The sequence below is a fragment of the Anolis carolinensis genome, chromosome 2 (genome assembly GCF_035594765.1).
Source record: "Anolis carolinensis isolate JA03-04 chromosome 2, rAnoCar3.1.pri, whole genome shotgun sequence".
Lineage (NCBI taxonomy): Eukaryota > Metazoa > Chordata > Lepidosauria > Squamata > Dactyloidae > Anolis > Anolis carolinensis.
Window position 1 is genome coordinate 319,558,713 of NC_085842.1, and position 18,435 is coordinate 319,577,147.

An 18,435-nucleotide genomic window follows, 5' to 3' on the forward strand; every position below is an offset into this window, starting at 1 on the left:
AACAAACTAAGGGCAAAAATGGCTTCTCTGGCTGTGCGCATGCGCACAGCCAGAGAAGCCATTTTTGCCCTTAGTTTGTTACTAAGGGCAAAATGGCCTAGGTGTGCTGTGCGCACGCGCACAGCACACCTAGGCCATTCGGGCCTGACTTCCTGGTCGCGGCCGGCGACCGCCCGGGCGATCGCCGGCCGCGACCAGGAAGTCAGGCCCGAATGGCGCCCCTAGCAGCCAGCGCCCGAGGCGTCCGCGTCCGCGGCCGCCTAGTAACAACCGGCCCTGGCTGGGAGCAATGGAACCACGGAACTCACGAATGTCCTCTCTCCTGCCCATTTTGAAGTGGAACAGCCCTGAAAGGTCTCTGCTCCTTCAGGCAGCCCCAGGGAGACTTATACCACATGCTGCCTTTGTGTATTTGAATCTTAAGATGGTTAAGGCATTTGCCATGGCAAATTAGCAATGCTCATTGTTGACCATCTACAGGGGGGCAGATCAAAGGGAAAAAGGAGGAAGAGGTAACTGCATGAATCAGGATATCATATAAAACTCCTGACAAAAAAGTATGTTATGGCAGAGGTAGTTGTTCTGCTGATAACTTTAGAAGAAGAAGAATGGATAGATTGCACCTCTTATTGGCAGAGGTCACCAGGCATTGCTTTCTCCTCCCAGTATGACAAGTGTCCGTCCTTCTATTGCCCCAGAAGCTGTCCATGAACACCCAAAATGTGAGCTATGGCCTATAGGATACTATGGGGGTGAAGACAGGACATTGAGAACATTTAGCAGAACCTAGTAATTAATGATGATGATGAAGGATATATTGCAGGGAACAATTTGATGTGATAGATGGATGGATAGATAGGAAACAGAGGCTCCCAGTTTGGTTAACTGGGAGCCTCTAGTGACTTTCGAACATCAAAGCTCAAATCCCTACTTCGCCATGGAAACTCACTTGGTGACTTTGGGCAAGCAATGAGTTGAAGGCACACAACAACCATGACAATGACAACATCAATGAGGCATCAATAGTAGCTGATGACTCCTATGTTGACAGTGTTGGGAATGCATCAGGTTTTGGAAAACTGTAAAGCAGCTCTCCAAGGTTGTAACCTATTACTGGTAGAGGTCACCAGGCATTTCTTTCTGCTCCCAGTATGACAAGTGTCCATCCTTCTATTGCCTCAGAAGCTGTCCATGAACACCCAAAATGTGAGCTATGGCCTATAGGATACTATGGGGATGAAGATAGGAAATTGAGAACATTTTGCAGAACCTAGTACTTAATAATAATGATGAAGGATATATTTCAGGGAACAATTTGATGTGATGGCCATCCAGTCCATGTCCATTCTGCCATGTAGGGATATACAATCCAATGGCGCCCAAGAGATGGACGTCCATCCCCTGTTTAAAACCTGCAGAGAAGGAGACTCCATTGCACTGTATTCCACTGCTGAACATCTCTGACCATCAGGAAGGCCTTCCTAACATTTAAATGGAATCTCTTGTCCTGCTCTGCTCTGTCTTCTGTTCTCTGGAGCAGCAAAAAGACAAGTGGGAGGCCATTAACTGTTGTGGTAATCTCTGAGCGGTTAGACTCAATTTAACCCTCTCTGGGGGAGATTCCACCAAAATGCAGCAGAGTAGCAAAAGCAAAAGCTTTCAAATGCAACAGTTACTTACACGGGGCGAGCAAAGAGAAGCCTTTGTCTATTTAGGATTGCAATGGACTGCAGAGTCTCAGTAAAAGTTCAAAAAGTATTTATTCAGGTAAAAAGAACTCCATTGTAGATAGAAAGGCTTGGGAGCTGTCTAGTCTACTCTAGACTGGTTTCTAAGGAAAAATAAGAAAGGAAAAATAACAAACATCTAAATAGTTACATCTTGCCAGGAGAGATGGCGAGATGCTTCTTGTTAGCTAGAAGAACAAAGGGAGAAGTGTGAATCAAAATGGTTCCAACCTCATGGTCCAGTTTATTGGGGCCATAAAAGACATTCTGACCAATGTTAGTGTCCCTAAAGATTCACATTTCTACTAACTTCAAAGTAAGGGATGTGAGTTGTCGAAGGCTTTCATGGCCGGGATCACAGGGTTGTTGTATGTCTTTCGGGCTGTGTGGCCATGTTCCAGAAGTATTCTCTCCTGACGTTTCGCCCACATCTATGGCAGGCATCCTCAGAGGTTGTGAGGTATGGAATGTGACATAAACAGGATAGAGTGAAACACAGTAAAGCCTATCTAGGCATGCTTTGGAAACAGGGAAAGGATTCCCTCAATCTAACTCTATCATCTATCTGACTACATTTAGACTTGAGTAGTCCAGGGTGATTCCCAACATTAACATTCCTTAAAACCTGGACTAAATCCCATAACGAATTCTTTACTCCATCACAATGCATTGAAATCATGTCTTCTGTGCAACAGGTGCAAGATTCCTGTCCAAGAGACTGCTTCCAGTCCAAGCTTTAGAGTTTTCTTTCCTGCAACTTTTTGTTGGCTGCTGTTGCCAGGCAATGGATACGGTGCTCTTTCCCCTCTTCTGAACCCATCCTTTCTCACTGCTACCACGTTTTAAAAAAAAGATGTCCTTAGTTGAGTTTGAATGGGAAGTGCTAAGCTGCCAACCAGACCTTGGTGCGCCTTCCTGTATCGCCGCGCGCATCATCGGGGTGTCAAGGTGCAGCATTCCCGTTTGATTGTTAATTACCCTTTCTTACTGCACGCCGCACAAGACACTTTCACATTTTAATTAGCGATTTACTCTTCTTTGTAATTACTGATGGAGTGATTAGGGGCCCTTTTCTATTGCGGCACAATGGTGACTCTCTCCTCTCCGTCTCCCTGCAGCCCCACTTTAACGCTCTTTAAAGAGCACACCCATTGGCTTATCTGCCATCCGCCACATTTATTCTATGGATTAGACACTGAGCAGGTGATTTTGTAAAGTACACTAAGAGAAAAAAAAAGGCAGATGAGGAGAAGGAAGGAAGGAGGAGGGAAATACTCCATTTTCATGCCATTTTCAGTGGCTGAACATACACTGAGAGGAGATTCATGGGCTTCTTTTGTGTCTATAAGAGGGGATTTCAGCTGATATATATCAGTTTGGGGCCAAGAGAGGGACCTTCAGATTACTTTTTGTTTTAACATTATTTTTCATTTGGGAAAACAAATCTACAAGCATACAAACAAACAAAAACATATACAGAGGTAAAGGTTTTCCCCTGATTTAATGTCCGGTTGTGTCCAACTCTGGGGATTGGTGCTCATCTCCATTTCTAAGCCGAAGAGCCGGCGTTGTCCATAGACACCTCCAAAGTCATGTGGCCGGCATGACTGCATGAAGCGCCGTTATCTTCCCACAGAAGCAGTACCTATTGATCTACTCACATTTACATGTTTTCAAACTGCTAGGTTGGCAGAAGCTGGGGCTAACAGCGGGGGCTCATTCCGCTCCCTGGATTCGATCCTGTGACTTTTTAGTCTGCAAGTTCAGCAGCTCAGTGCTTTAACATGCTGCGCCACCGGGGGCTCTACGAAAGACACAGTATTCCCCTGCAGAAACAAAACAATAAGAAGATTCTTAATATATGAAACAAAATGTAACCACTAACAGATCTGACTCCTGTTAGATATATAAACCCCACTGGCCTAGTTTACAACAGACCTCACAACCTTTGAAGATGCCTGCCATAGGTGTGGGTGAAACGTCAGGAGAGAATGCTTCTGGAATATGGCCAAACAGCCCGGAAAACTCACAGCTACCCAGAACTGAGTCCCTTTGGGGAGAGAGGGAGGGTTAGAAATAAAGTTGTTATTATTATTATTATTATTATTATTATTATTATTATTATTATTTTATTATGTCACAGCAAACCAGATAGATATGCTGGATTTCATATCACAAAATCACAAGTCAAACACTTCCCAAGTGTCTAGGACTGTGTGATGTATTTTCGGATGATGCGCGCAGATCCCAGCAGGGTGGCCTTTTGCAGTTGACAGATCGTAATTTTGTCAATGTCTATTGTTTCCAAATGCCGGCTGAGATCTTTTGGCACGGCACCCAATGTGCTGATCACCACCGGGACCACCTGCACTGGTTTCTGCCAGAGTCTTTGAAGTTCAATCTTGAAGTCCTGATAGCGGCTGAGTTTTCCCTGTTGTTTTTCGTCAATGTGACTGTCACCTGGGATGGCGACATCAATGATCCAAACCTTTTTCTTTTCCACAACTGTGATGTCTGGTGTGTTGTGTTCCAGAACTCTGTCAGTCTGGATTCAAAAGTCCCACAGTATCTTTACGTGTTCATTTTCCACAACCTTTGCAGGTTTTTCGATCCCACCAGTTTTTTACTACTGGCAGATGGTACTTGAGGCATAAGTTCCAATGAATCATTTGGGCCACATAGTTGTGCCTCTGTTTGTAGTCTGTCTGTGTGATTTTCTTACAGCAGCTGAGGATATGATCAATGGTTTCATCAGCTTCCTTGCACAGTCTGCATTTTGGGTCATCAGCTGATTTTTCGATCTTGGCCTTGATTGCCTTTGTTCTGATGGCTTGCTCCTGGGCTGCAAGGATCAGGCCTTCTGTCTCCTTCTTCAGGGTCCCATTCGTGAGCCACAGCCAGGTCTTCTCCTTATCAGCTTTTCCTTCAATTTTGTCAAGGAACTTTCCATGCAATGTTTTGTTGTGCCAGCTGTCAGCTCTAGTTTGTAGTGTGGTTTTCTTGTACTGATTCTTTGTCTGCTGTGTTTTGAGGAGTTTTTGATTTTTGACTTCAATTAAAGCAGATTCTTCACTTTGCTTTACATATTCTGCCAGGGCATGTTCTTCTTCTTTGACTGCCACCTGATCTTCTAGGCAGATATAGCCCATCAACATTATTATTATTATCTGAGTCTACACTGACATATAATCTGGATTGTATGCGGCAGTGTAGAAGGGGCCTCAAAGTGATAGTCAGTGTCGGTCAGAAACTTATTTTCAGCTCAAAATAATTCCTCCACAACACTTTGAGACAACGAATTCCATACGACAATTGCATTCATATTGGTTTGTTTTCCTTTCCTACACACAACACACAAAAGTTGTTTTTTGGCTACGACTCCCAGCACTTTGCAGCCAGCCAGAGCAAGGGGATTCTGGAAGTTGCCATTGAAAATAGGAAACTTTTTTTCCCCAGGCTCTGTTCCTCCTCCATCAAGCGTCTTCATCCTGAGTTCAGTGTCAGAGAGGGTTTGGGCAAAAGCAAGTTAAATCTGGTGTTATCCCATCTGTGTGTCTGGAACAGCTTGGGGCAGGAAGACCTATCTCACCCCGGAAGCCAGAGGAGAATTATAAATGAGGGAGCCAGTCCCGAGAACGCATCGGGAGGAAGATTTATGGGAAGTAAGCGGGTTGCTGCAAGGGTCACGGCTCTCTCCTGTAAAGCCTCTGGAGCGTGTCTTCATTTGACACGAGGCCATTAAAATAAGCATTGGGTCACATCCTTGCATCTCCCCGCCCTGAGATGAGAGTGCTGCCTGACCTCCCATTTATTTAATTTTATTCCTCTCTTTCTTAAGAACTGAATAGGATAACCTATCCGGGGGTAGCAGTGTGGTCCATACCGTAATATTAGAACTGGCCGCATGAGGATGGCCAGGATGGTGATGATGATAATGATGATGATGGGAGTTCCATCACCGGCATCCAGAATCAGAGTGCTTCATCCTTATTGGCATCTCCTCCCCATTTGCATTTTGTCAGGTGTCAAAAAGCAAATCTCATAAGCTGCTGGCTGTCAAATACTGTTGACAGTCAAATGCAATCAAAGGCTGTCAAATAATAAATATCAAAAGGCATCAGCTTTTAAATATCCTATCGCTCAATATTAAACATTTAAGCAAAATATGTATGCAGGGTAGCAATATACTGCATTGTTCCAGAAAGGCAGAGGTCAAAATATTCAGAGCATAATACAGCAAACAGTACAATGTTTGGGAATAGCTGAATTCATGGATGGTGATGATAAAGCACCAGAACACACCGTTTCTGGGAGGGAGATCCATTTGTCTCAAAGTATATCATCCCACCCAAATTAATGAGAATTCATACTGGAATCCTATTGGTTAATCCCAGGGAGAGTCACACAATTTATTTATTTATTTATTTATTTATTTTTTACAGTATTTATATTCCGCCCTTCTTTCTCACCCCAATGGGGACTCCGGGCGGATCACAATGTACAAAAACATGGCAAACATCTAATGCCATTAGACATACGACATACACAGACAGAGACACATTTTCCAGTTTTCTGACTTCATGAGGTAGTCATGCTTGTTTCCGGCCACAGAGGGAGCTGCTGCTTCATCATCCACTGTGATACCGAGTCCTTGTTGGAATACTTCCTCATTCTCTGGCACAAACGCTGCTGGACATTTTTATGGTGACGTAAATTATTTAAATTAGCATAAGCTGTCCCTAAATTTTCTACTTGACAGACGCAACTGTCTTTCGGGTTGCTTAGGTAAACAACGAGCAGGACTATTTAATGGTCGGGCACTTAATCTGACCCGGGCTTCGAACTCATGACCTCTCGGTCAGTAGTGATTTATTGCAGCTGGCTACTAACCAGCTGTGCCACAGCCCAGCCCCACAACAAGCTGGGGCTATTTAATGGTAGGGCACTTAATCCGACCCAGGCTTCGAACTCATTTTAATCATTTGCTGGCTGTGACCCAACAAATATTTAAGAGAATAAATATTAGAATGAACAACTCAGTCCCTGAGTGGAATTGCAACATTTGGAAATATGTCAATTACTCAGAGACATTGTGCACAAGATACCTTATTCACTCAGCAACATGCAACCACAATGTGGAGCTACAAAGTACCATATTGCAACCACAATGTACAACACTGCTTTATGTGCAAACTCTGCTTTTGTCACTGTCAACAGAATAGGTCCATCATGCAATAGTGAATAATAGTGTGACTTGCACATGCATATCTCTCTAAAAGTCTAAAGGAAGGCTGGATGTTGAGGAGTGAATCAACACTTAGCTGAATTCAACCAATTTAATTACTATTTGAGATGGGCAATAGGATTTAGGCCTCAAATAGCAAAATGGAAGGGGTTTAAAGTCTTTCCCTCTGCTTCCAGGTTTGTCAATATATGCCTTCGATCGGGCATAGGGAGAAAGGCAGGATCACCTATATCTGCCTTAAATCTGGCACAGGGAGAAAGGCAGGATATCAGTCAGTCAATCAAATAAACAAACAAGCATACAAATAATAAGAATTCTGCAGACTGAAAACAAATATAGTTGAAAATTCACCCAGTCTTTCATGAATCTGGGCCTGAGGTTGCAGTGCCTCCACTCAAATGTAGATTCATGGAGAGTGTGAACTAGAAAAAGGTTACTTTTGAGTAAATTAATAGTTGTAAAGAAACAGCTGATTGTATAGTTTTTAAGATGGTTCAGAATAGTTTTAATTTTTCATTATAAGTTGTTACTAATAGTTTAATTCTATTTTATGGATGGCCTGTTGTATATTCTAACTGTGGCCTTGATCCAAACTATAAAAGACTCATAGAATCAACTGCTGAAGGTTAAAGTTAACACATAGATAAATCCCAGTAATACAATGAACTTTCCTCTAGTTAGCACTAACAATACAACTGAGGTATTTATTTACTAGAGAGTGCTTGTTGTAAACGGTAAATGACATGGATTCTGGTTTTGGAAGAAATGTATGATAGTATAAGATAAAGGTAGTAATTCTAATCATCATGGTCATCATCTGATTTGTTTGTTTTGCTTTGTTTTGGATTTTTTTGCTGGTTGGGGAATTCTGACGTCAAAGTCTGGAAGGACAATGATATGGAAAAATGTTTCCTGGTAATGGATTCAAATTGCAGAAAAGGAACAGGAACAAATTTGAAAACTTGGATATACATGTAACAAAACCTAAGAACACGTTTTCTCCTTAAATTCAACATTGCTCTCAAAAATGATTGTAGCAGAAGAAGCCACTTAAAAGGCCTCAGTCCCTCCCATGACATCACTTCATGCACACCTGCTTTTCTTTTCCTTATCTCTAAGCCACTGGGAAAATTTAGACTGTCTTTGTTTAACATTTTGCCTCTGAAGTTCAAGGCGACTTGATATGGAAAGACATTTGTCTCCCACATCCCTTTCAGATTGCAACTCTGTCAGATTCTCATGAGAACTGATATTGCTTTCTCCAGTTGCCTGGGAACTGCCATGAGAATCCATAACAACTCCTTCCAAGCCACTTCCATCCTCTGGCCTCCCAGTCTCCAGCTCAGTATACCCTTCCTCATTCTATGAGCACTCAGACCCTGACCAGGCTAAAACACTTTGCAACTTCTCTTTGGTATTTCCAAGGTGATAATCACTGCAATGTCTTTAACCTGAGTTAAGCAAGACCCAGTAGGGCATAGCAAAGCAGCCTCTGTTTACAGCCTTTCAGAGAAGAAGAGTCCACTGGACTCCCAGGCAGCAGTGGATTCCACTGCTAAACAGCTCTTACTGTCAGGAAGTTTTTCGTCATGTTCAAGTGGAATCCTTGGTTCCACCTGAACTCTTTGAGGGGGGGGGGAGTCTTTCTAATGGACAGGAAGCTAATTTCTTTTAACTTTTGGGTGATGCATCATAAGCTTTGACCATAATTGCCTTAAAAGAAGCATCTCCTGTTGTCCTCCACATCTGCTGAGGATGGAATGCCTCTTCTAAGACTTCACTTTGCTCATGCAATTTGGAGAAGATGTCAAAGGAGTAATGAATCTACTCTTGGTTCAAATCTGAAGGAGATGTCCACGCTATTGGATCCTCAGTTCACATTAGGTTCAACACTTTGGAGAGATTCTTCAAAGACTGAAGATAGACCTTGAAAACATTCCCCATTCCACTAGTCTAGGACTGACAATGTGTATGTGTGTGTAATCATAATAATAATAATAATAATCCGAAAATACATCACACAGTCCTAGACACTTCGGAAGTGTTCGACTTGTGATTTTGTGAAACGAAATCCAGCATATCTATCTTGTTTGCTGTGTCATACAATAATAATAATAATAATAATAATAATAATAATAATAATAATAATAATAATAGCTTTATTTTTTTTATCCCGCACCATCTCCCCGAGGGGACTTGGGGTGGCTCACATGGGGACCAAGCCCAACAACATACAATAAAATACTGTGGTATAAAATACACAATATAAAATACAACAATATAAAAATCACAACAAATTAATAGATCAACTCTACAACACAGCTTCACAGAGTAACAACATGGCCATTGAACAGAGGCGATATCACGGCACTTCAGTCCACAGTCTTGGAGAAGAGGAATAAAATTAAAATAGAATTCAAATTACCACCTCTCATTTGTCACTGATATAGTGACTGAATGCTGACATCAGGAAGACAGGAGAAGATATCTTTTACTCACCAAGTTGTTTAGGACTTGTGCATTAATGAATTGTTATGTTGCACTATCAATGGACACTTTACATTAGTGTATATTGTACAATTCACAACCATAGATAATACCTGCATGGGCACAACCATGTGCAATGCACAATGTATAACTGTGTGCAATGTAATTAATACTCAATGCACATCCATGTGCATCTCTGCATTTCATACAGGACTCCACTTCTGCAATCTTGAACTGAATACAGATATCCTTTATTGAACAAAAAAAAGTCCAACCATTTCTGCAGGGAATCTTACACATTGCACAAGACAGCAACAGAATTCTGACTAATGTGTTATAGACAGTAAATAGAACCATTTAATTTATTAAATATTGCAGCCATACTTTAAAAACTGCTTCTAAACTTCCCAGACCATCAAAACTGGGTCAAAACACATCATTTGATACTATTGCCTCTTTACTTTCCTATGGAGAGCATTTCCTTTACACAGATGTGTTTGTACAAATACAGAATGAGAGAGTGAAGTGAACTGTGTGCTGACTGTAGGAGAAATCCCTAAACCCATAATGTGCTCATACTAATAGCGAATAATAAGTTCCATTCTGTACATGTATGGAATTTTGTCTGTGGAAAATCAAATTAAGTAGGTTTATTTATTTATTTATTTACAGTATTTATATTCTGCCCTTCTTTCTCACCCCAAAATGAGCATATATATGGCAAACATTCAATGCCATCAGACAAACAACATACAGTGTAGACACACAAAGAGCCAATTTAACATTTCCAGCTTCATGAGGATATGCTTGATTCCGGCCACAGGGGGAGCTGTTGCTTCACCGTCCACTGGTGACACCGAGTGCTGTACTTCCTCATTCCTTTCCCCATACCGCTGGCAGTTTTATGGTATTGTAAATTAGTTAAATTAGCCTCCTGCATAAAGCGTACCTAAATTTCCTAGTTGACAGATGCAACTGTCTTTCGGGCTGCTTAGGTAAACAGCAAGCTGGGCTATTTAATGGTTGGGGGATTAATCCGACCCGGGCTTCGAACTCATGACCTCTCAGTCAGTAGCAATTTATTGCAGCTGGTTACTAGCCAAATGTGCCACAGCCCAGCCCCTGGTTCACAACATCCATATAAAGCTGGTACCTTAATACATAGGGAGACTTGGGAACTAATGAAGTGATCCAAATGAGCTAAATATGAAGAAAAGTTGATATAGTATCACAGGTAACAGTGACAATTTCTTACCCACTTTCCCCTATGGATCAAGGAGGGAAATGATAACAGATTAAAATACAACAAGAAATTGGACACATGTTTCAAAAGCAATAACATCAGTTAAAAGATCATATAAAACAAATATCTATAAAAATAATGTATAATTATGGAGCCCCCAGTGCCATAGTGGGTTAAAGCCTTGTGACTTGAAGTTTGGGTTGCTGACCTGAAGGCTGCCAGGTTCGAATCCAACCCGGGGATAGTGCGGATGAGCTCCCTCTGTCAGCTCCAGCTCCATGCGGGGACATACGAGAAGCCTCCCACAAGGATGGTAAAACATTAAAACATCCGGGCAATGTCCCCTGGGCAACTTCCTTGCAGATGACCAATTCTCTCACACCAGAAGCGACTTGCAGTTTCTCAAGTCGCTCCTGAAATGAAAAAAAATGCATAATTTAAAACCCATTAAAAAAATACTATCTGAATAGTCCACTTGGAAGAAACTGGGCTTTACTGCTGTAAATCGCTTCTTTTGGATCATTCCACCATCTGGATGCAGCCAAAAAAAGTTATGGCTGAGTTGCTGTGAGTTTTCCGGACTGTATGGCCATCTTCCAAAAGCATTTCACCTACATCTATGGCAGGCATCCTCAGAGGTGAAACATCAGGAGGGAATGCTTCTGGAACATGGCCATACAGCCTGAAAAACTCACAGTAACCCAGTGATTCCGGCCATGACAACACAATATATATATATATAAAACAGGTATGGGCAAACTTGGGCCCTCCAGGTGTTTTGGACTTCAACTCCCACAATTCCTAACAGCCTGTCGGCTGTTAGGAATTGTGGGAGTTGAAGTCCAAAACACCTGGAGGGCTCAAGTTTGCCCATACCAGACTTTCTAGATCTCTAGATCTCTTTATCCAGGAAGCTGTTACCAAAAGTTTTGATCCTTACCATCAAAGCCTGCACTTCCAGATTATGTAAATTCCAGACATCACCACTAGGGGGCAACATCACAAGGAATAAAACAGATAAAAGTCATAGGAATTTGTTCTTCTCCCAAATATAAAACTACCAGTGTAGTTATTGTCCACACAAAAAATTAGGGGATTCCCATATTATAAAAATGGAGGACCAAGAATATAAAGAGTGACAGGAAGAACTGTTGGATAAGACCAGGGGTCTGCTATTCTGATTCGAAAAGTGTCCAGTCCAATGTAACTGGAAGTTCTCATAGAGGGACACAGGTCCAAAAACCTATTTGGGAAGAAAAGGAGAATCTGGGATTTTTATTTTTATTTTATTTTTTGCAGTTACTCCCTTCCCAGTTTTTCTCTTTGTCCTCAACTTGTTGCAAACCGATTCCGAAATACAACAGTCATGTCATTGGAGATAAATAAATAAATAAATAAATAAAATGTCATTGAAGACCAAATGTTGATATGTGGTTGTTGTGATACTGTTGTTGAAGGCTTTCATGGCTGGAATTACTGGGTTGCTGTGAGTCTCTCGGGCTGTATGGCCATGTTCCAGAAGCATTCTCTCCTGACGTTTCACCCACATCTATGGCAGGCCTCCTCAGGGGTCCTTAACTTCAACCTCTGAGGATGCCTGCCATAGATGTGGGCAAAAAGTCAGGAGAGAATGCTTCTGGAAAATGGCCATACAGCCTGGAAAACTCACAACAACCCACTGTTGTGATACTTTTTGTTGTGCAGACATAAAGGCCATCTGGCAGAAACTCTGGAGGGGTAATCAGGGAATAATGAAATAGTAATTGCCCCCAAGATCTTAGGAAAGGAGGAAAGGTCTAAGTTACAAGGAGATGATCCCAGAAGCAAATGGCATGTAAGCCTTTTTATAGGCAATTATAGAAAGACCTTTGAGGTCTTGACAATTTGCCCAAATTCCTAGCATTCTAATTGCCTTTCAATGAAGAATCTTGCATTCTGTTAACTAAATTATTAATGTTATTGCTACTGTTGTTATTATTATTATTATTATTATTATTATTATTATTATTATTATTATTATAATTAGAAACACAACAAGATGAGTCCACAGCAGACACTCTTCTGGCTGTTGTATTGGATCACACATCGGACACTTCCCAAGTGTCTAAGGCTGTGTGATGTATCGGCGAATAATGCCTGCATATCCCAGTCAGGTGGCCTTCTGCAGCTGGCAGGTGGGGATTTTGTCAGCACCGATTGTGTTTAAGTGCAGGCCAAGGTCTTGAGGCACTGCACCCAGTGTGCCCATCACCACTGGGACCACCTTGACTGGCTTGTGCCACAGTCTTTGCAGTTCGATCTTTAAATCCTCATATCGTGTCAGCTTTTCCAGTTGTTTTTCTTCAATCCTGCTGTCACCTGGGATTGCAACATCGACAATCCATACTTTGTTTTTTAACACGATCGTGAGGTCAGGAGTCTTGTGCTCCAAAACCCTGTCTGTCTGAATTCGGAAGTCCCAGAATAGCTTGACATGCTCATTCTCTGTCACTTATGATCCCACCAGATCTTTGTCGCAGGCAGATGGTATTTGTGGCACAAGTTCCAATGAATCATCTGAGCAATAGTGTTATGCCTCTGCTTGTTGTTGTTGTTGTTATCTCAAGTCTTGGGGAGAGAAGGGGACAGAATCTTTCCCTTCCCAGTCAGCCCAGGAAAACCAAACTGCTGCAGCCTCTCCTAGCTTGTCTTCTCTTACTAATCCATGGCTCTTGCTCTCTTGACTCAGATTTGCTGCCGTATGGCCGCACATGTCCTGGCTTTCCTCTGTGTGATGCTGGAGGGCATGGGGCAACCCTGCCTGTGAATGCGCGATACTTTTTCCCTGCTCTCTTTGTTCCAGCTGATGCAGCAACAGGCAGCCATCATGGCATCCGTGGCTCAAGGAGGATACCTAAACCCCATGGCCGCTTTCGCAGCCGCTCAGATGCAGCAGATGGCAGCTCTCAACATGAACGGCCTGGCCGCCACACCCATGACGCCCACCTCTGGTAAGCAGCCCCTGACCCTACCATGGACACCAATGTAATACATAGAGTCCTTTGGGTCCCATTGAATGATTTAGTGTCACCCACAGCTTTCTTGGCTCACAAGGTTTGACATATCTCAGGATGGGCACCTTGGTTCCAAGGCCAACTGGCTGCATTAATGATAGCTGGTGACTCTGAGACAGTGAACACTTGCAAGGGGCTGACCAAGGTGCTGAATCTATTTTGGAAGTAGTGTTCAGCACCATGGATAACTCCTTTACAATTCAGAAAAGGATGCCCCATTACATCATTGAAAGCACCATCTCTCTTTCCAAACATGGGCAGTCGAAAGTCTTCTGCATGTCTGATCTAAGCTGGTTGATGGTTAGGAATTGGATTGTCCTCTCTCTTTCTCACCAACCCTAGATACAGTCATTCGACTCTCATATTTGCTTATCATCCCCATTTAGAAAGGCACATTCAGAATGGGACCCACATACATTTGTATGTGTCTGATGTACTCTAGCGATGTCCAAGGAAACTGAGGTAGAAACCAAGAAAATCTATGGAAGTGAGATCTCCATGTGTCTTCCTTCCCTGAATGTGATATCCAATGACCAGTTATGTCAGGCAGGTGTGAGATGCTGAACCTGATAGTCAGAACTAGCAAGTCTATACGCTAATTCCTCATATCCCTTTCAAATTTGGAAACCCGGGTTCCAAAATGCCCAATAACAGCCTAGGATTGGGGGAGATGGATGCAACTGGCCATTTTGCAATGTTTGGGGAGTGTTTGAGAGGGTCTTATTTGAGGCCTATGGAAACCTTCATTTGGCAGAAAATGATCCAACTTCACACTTCTTATTTTGTATATATAAGATTGCCAGACTAAAACCAGGGAGGACACTTGTACTTTTAATGGCAGTGTAGAATTCAAGCAGGTGTTGTTTGTCACACAACCAAGTGGCATACAGCACCTGCTGACATTTCTTCTTTTACATAACCATGAAAAGGTACAAAAGGTACAGAATCTTAAGCTCTAAAGGGACCTCGAGGGCCATCTAACCAAAATCCCTACTGCTAAGCAGGCAAATGCCCAAATAACTGTTATTTAAGCATTTCCAAAGGAAAAAGTTAGTAAGAAAAGTCTGCAAAAGATCTGGATGAAGACCCAAACACCAGCAACAGGAAGAAATGGCCAGCAACATGTGTACACACTCATATACATAGGGTGATATTGACTTTTAGGGGGATATTTCTTTCACCCAAGCCCAGTTGTTTGTTTATTTGTTTGTTCATTTGTTTTGACAGATTGATAATTGATGTGAATGTAACTCTCAAAGATGGCACACTGAACCAATTTCCTGGTTTTTATCAACTGACATTCTTTAACCTATACATAGCTTGAACCATGCATGTGCTTAATTATTCAGGTTAAGTCCATTTATTTTTTGCATGCTCTGTTTAAATATGGGATATATATGTGTGTGCCTTAGGAGCAGGCCAAAGCATCCACTATTGGAGTTAGCAACCATCAGAAATGTCAGGTTGACATGAAATGGTCCCAACTAGGCAGGGCTATGGGACGACCATAAGAAACTCACCAGGCAATACAACCCACAAAGTGGTACAACTTTCAGTATTCCTCTGTCTTTCCCCCTCCCCTCCTCTAGGTGGCAGCACGCCTCCAGGCATCACCGCACCAGCCGTGCCTAGCATCCCCTCTCCCATTGGGGTGAACGGTTTCACTGGCCTACCGCCACAGGCTAATGGGCAACCCGCCGCAGAAGCTGTCTTTGCCAATGGCATCCATCCTTACCCAGGTAAGACCAAGTAGGTGGAAGAGTGGCTCATCGACATCTGAACAGGCAAAACTTCTCTTTTCCTGACAGAAACATTTATTTGGAAACTAGGTGGCATTTTTAAGGACAGACCTGCCTACATTTGGACTGGCATCTTCTTAGTGACGTAAAGTTTGCGTAAGTTCATCTACAGAAGTGGCAGACATTTACAATGCATTCGGTATAAGATTGACTTGCACAAGCAGTGCTATTACATATGCAGAGTATATGTCACAGTCATGCATTTCATGTTCAGTTGGACATTTAGTTGCATAATGTCACAATTTACGAGCAAGGCAGTGTTGCACTATTGTCACATAAACCCATAGGTGTAAAGTTACATTCTGTCTCCTTGATGTAGGAGATCAGCCTTCAGTTTTCTCTGGCTGTAACCTGAATGCATACAATGGGACAATTTATTTATTTACAGGATTTATATTCCGCCCTTCTCACCCCAAAGGGGACTCAGGGTGGATCACATTATATACATATAGGGCAAACATTCAATGCCCATAAACACATCGAACCGAAACAGAGACAGACAGACGCAGAGGCAATTTAACCTTCTCCTGAGGGGATGTTCGATTCTGGCCACAGGGGGGAGCAGCTGCTTCATCATCCACTCTGACGGCACTTCCTCATTCCAACGTTGTAAATTAGTTAAACTTGCCTCCCCACTTTTATAAGTGGTACCTTATTTCCTACTTGATAGATGCAACTATCTTTCGAGTTGCTCAGTCAGCAACGAGCAGGGGCTATATTTTTTATTTTTTATTGACGGGTGCTCACCCCGCCACAAGCTGGCCTCGAACTCATGACCTCATGGTCAGAGTGATTTATTGCAGCAGCTGCTTACCAGCCTGTGCCACAGCCCAGCCCTGAATGCATACAATGAATGCATAGAATGGGACAATCAGAAGCTGACTTTAGCAAATAATTCTGAACACTTTACTGTACACACAATGACAATACACATTATACAATGTACAGTGTGTGCCATAGTGTGGTCATCCTGCAATGTTTGGCTAGATCCAATGTGCTATATTAGTATTCTGCAAGATGCAAAGCTTCTTAGCAATTGGAAGCTGACTTTAGGAAACAATTCTGAGCACTTTACTATAAACCTGAAAGCTCTTACTGTCCTAAAAGTGAAAGAGGATGGAGTAGTTCATACACCTTTGGATCTTCCCACAGAATTTATTGTAATCTTTCATGTTCCTTTGATGCCGGCCGTTATAATTTTCTGGCTATTGTATTACGGTCATAGTGAGCATTAGCAGAATTCCATAGCTGTAACCATTTTGCATGAATTAGTCAATGTCAGGGCCTTCAATGTACCATGGGATTCACTGGGATTGCAAAAATACATCCCTGTGTCTCCCACATTGCAATACACGACAACATAATAAGCAAACATACTCAGAGATATGCACTTGAATGCACTATGTTGGCATTCAGCCGAAATATTATGCCGTGATGCAATCACGGTGTAGATATGTGAGTGTAGATTTGCCTCATGCAAACATAATACAGGGTTTGGGCCATTCTCTTTATGAAATCAAATGAGAGCGACCTAAAAAAAGCCAAGGCCCAGGCTGCCATTTTCTGCCAGCTCAGCGCTTTCTTCCCGTTATTGCAGTTATTGTTGTGTCTGAATGCCTAATTAATTACAACAGTAAACGCACACTTCTTTAATCACTGCATCAGCTGTCCTAATCAATCTTCATAATACGGAATCCGTAGTATGGCACCCATGAATTTTAATCTACATAAATTTCATAGGACCTCTCGCAGGCTTGTTGTACCAAATGATATAATTATGGATATAGATTAGGCTTGGGGAGAGTGATTTAAATTGGATTTAAGCAGAAGGTGAAGCGAGCCCTCCCACTTGCTCGCTTATTTATTTATTTCCATCCTGACCTTGCAGAGACGGCTTTTCAGCTCCAACTGCCATCCCTGCTGCTACTGATAACACTTGCATATGGCCAGAGCAGATGGGGTGAGAGTGTCAAGAACTTCGAAGAAAGTGTCCAGATTCGTGTTCCTATCATGTGTGTGTGTCTATATGCCTCCAAGTTGCCTGTCAACTTGTGATGACCCCATGCATTTCATAGAAGTTTTGGAGACGAGAAAGACTTAGATGCAGTTTGCTGTTGCCTTCCTCTGAGATACAGTCTATGAAAATGGTTCTCAAACTTTTGTTCTCCTGATGTTTTGCACTTCTGTTCCCAAAAGTACCAGGCAACTTTGGCCCGAGTTTCTGGGATTTGAGGTCCAAAACAGTTGGAGAACCAGACTTTGAGTATCTCTACCCTATAATACCTAATATTCCCATCCAAGTATTGATCTGTTGTTATGTGCCTTCAAGTCAATTCCAACTTATGGTAATCCTAAGGTGAACCTATCAGAGTGACTTCTAAAACTAAGAGTAGATTTCCATGGCTGAGTAGGGAATCAAACCCTGGTATCCAAAGTCATAAGACTAATTCTAAACTCACTACACCAATTTAGATATGCATAATTTCCCCTATAGCATGATGTATTTTTAAGGCAGAACCTCCATATCCACTTCAAGGTTGTAGACATGGAGCTTGACCTACAAGTGATCGGTTATGCTTCTAGTTGTGTATCATTGCCATGCAAGGGTTGTATAACACAAACAGTATGTGTTGTTGAAGGCTTTCATGGCTGGGATCACAGGGTTGTTGTATGTTTTCCGGGCTGTATGGCCATGTTCCAGAAGTATTCTCTCCTGATGTTACGCCCACATCTATGGCAGGCGTAATTCCTGGAGAAAGGGAATCCAGAACATAATGCTACCTATAAAGCTTTGGGAATTTTTACTCCACAAAACAGAACCTTGTCCATAGAGTCAGGTAGCATTTGTGACAGAGTTGTATGTCATAGATTTATGTGGCCT

General features: G+C 42.3%; 1 protein-coding gene across 9 annotated transcripts in view; it reads left to right on the forward strand.

Annotated features, from left to right (window-relative positions):
- celf4 (CUGBP Elav-like family member 4) overlaps positions 1 to 18,435 on the forward strand; it is a 920,473-nt gene that overhangs the window by 825,085 nt on the left and 76,953 nt on the right. For all 9 annotated transcript variants that reach the window (XR_010003933.1, XM_062974278.1, XM_062974282.1 and 6 more), the window contains exons 7-8: positions 13,545 to 13,692; positions 15,345 to 15,494. Coding sequence is in view for 8 of the 9 variants with exons in the window: in XM_062974278.1 (XP_062830348.1) it covers positions 13,545 to 13,692; positions 15,345 to 15,494 (298 nt within the window). In the remaining variant the exon portion in view is untranslated. The remainder of the gene's footprint in view (positions 1 to 13,544; positions 13,693 to 15,344; positions 15,495 to 18,435) is intronic.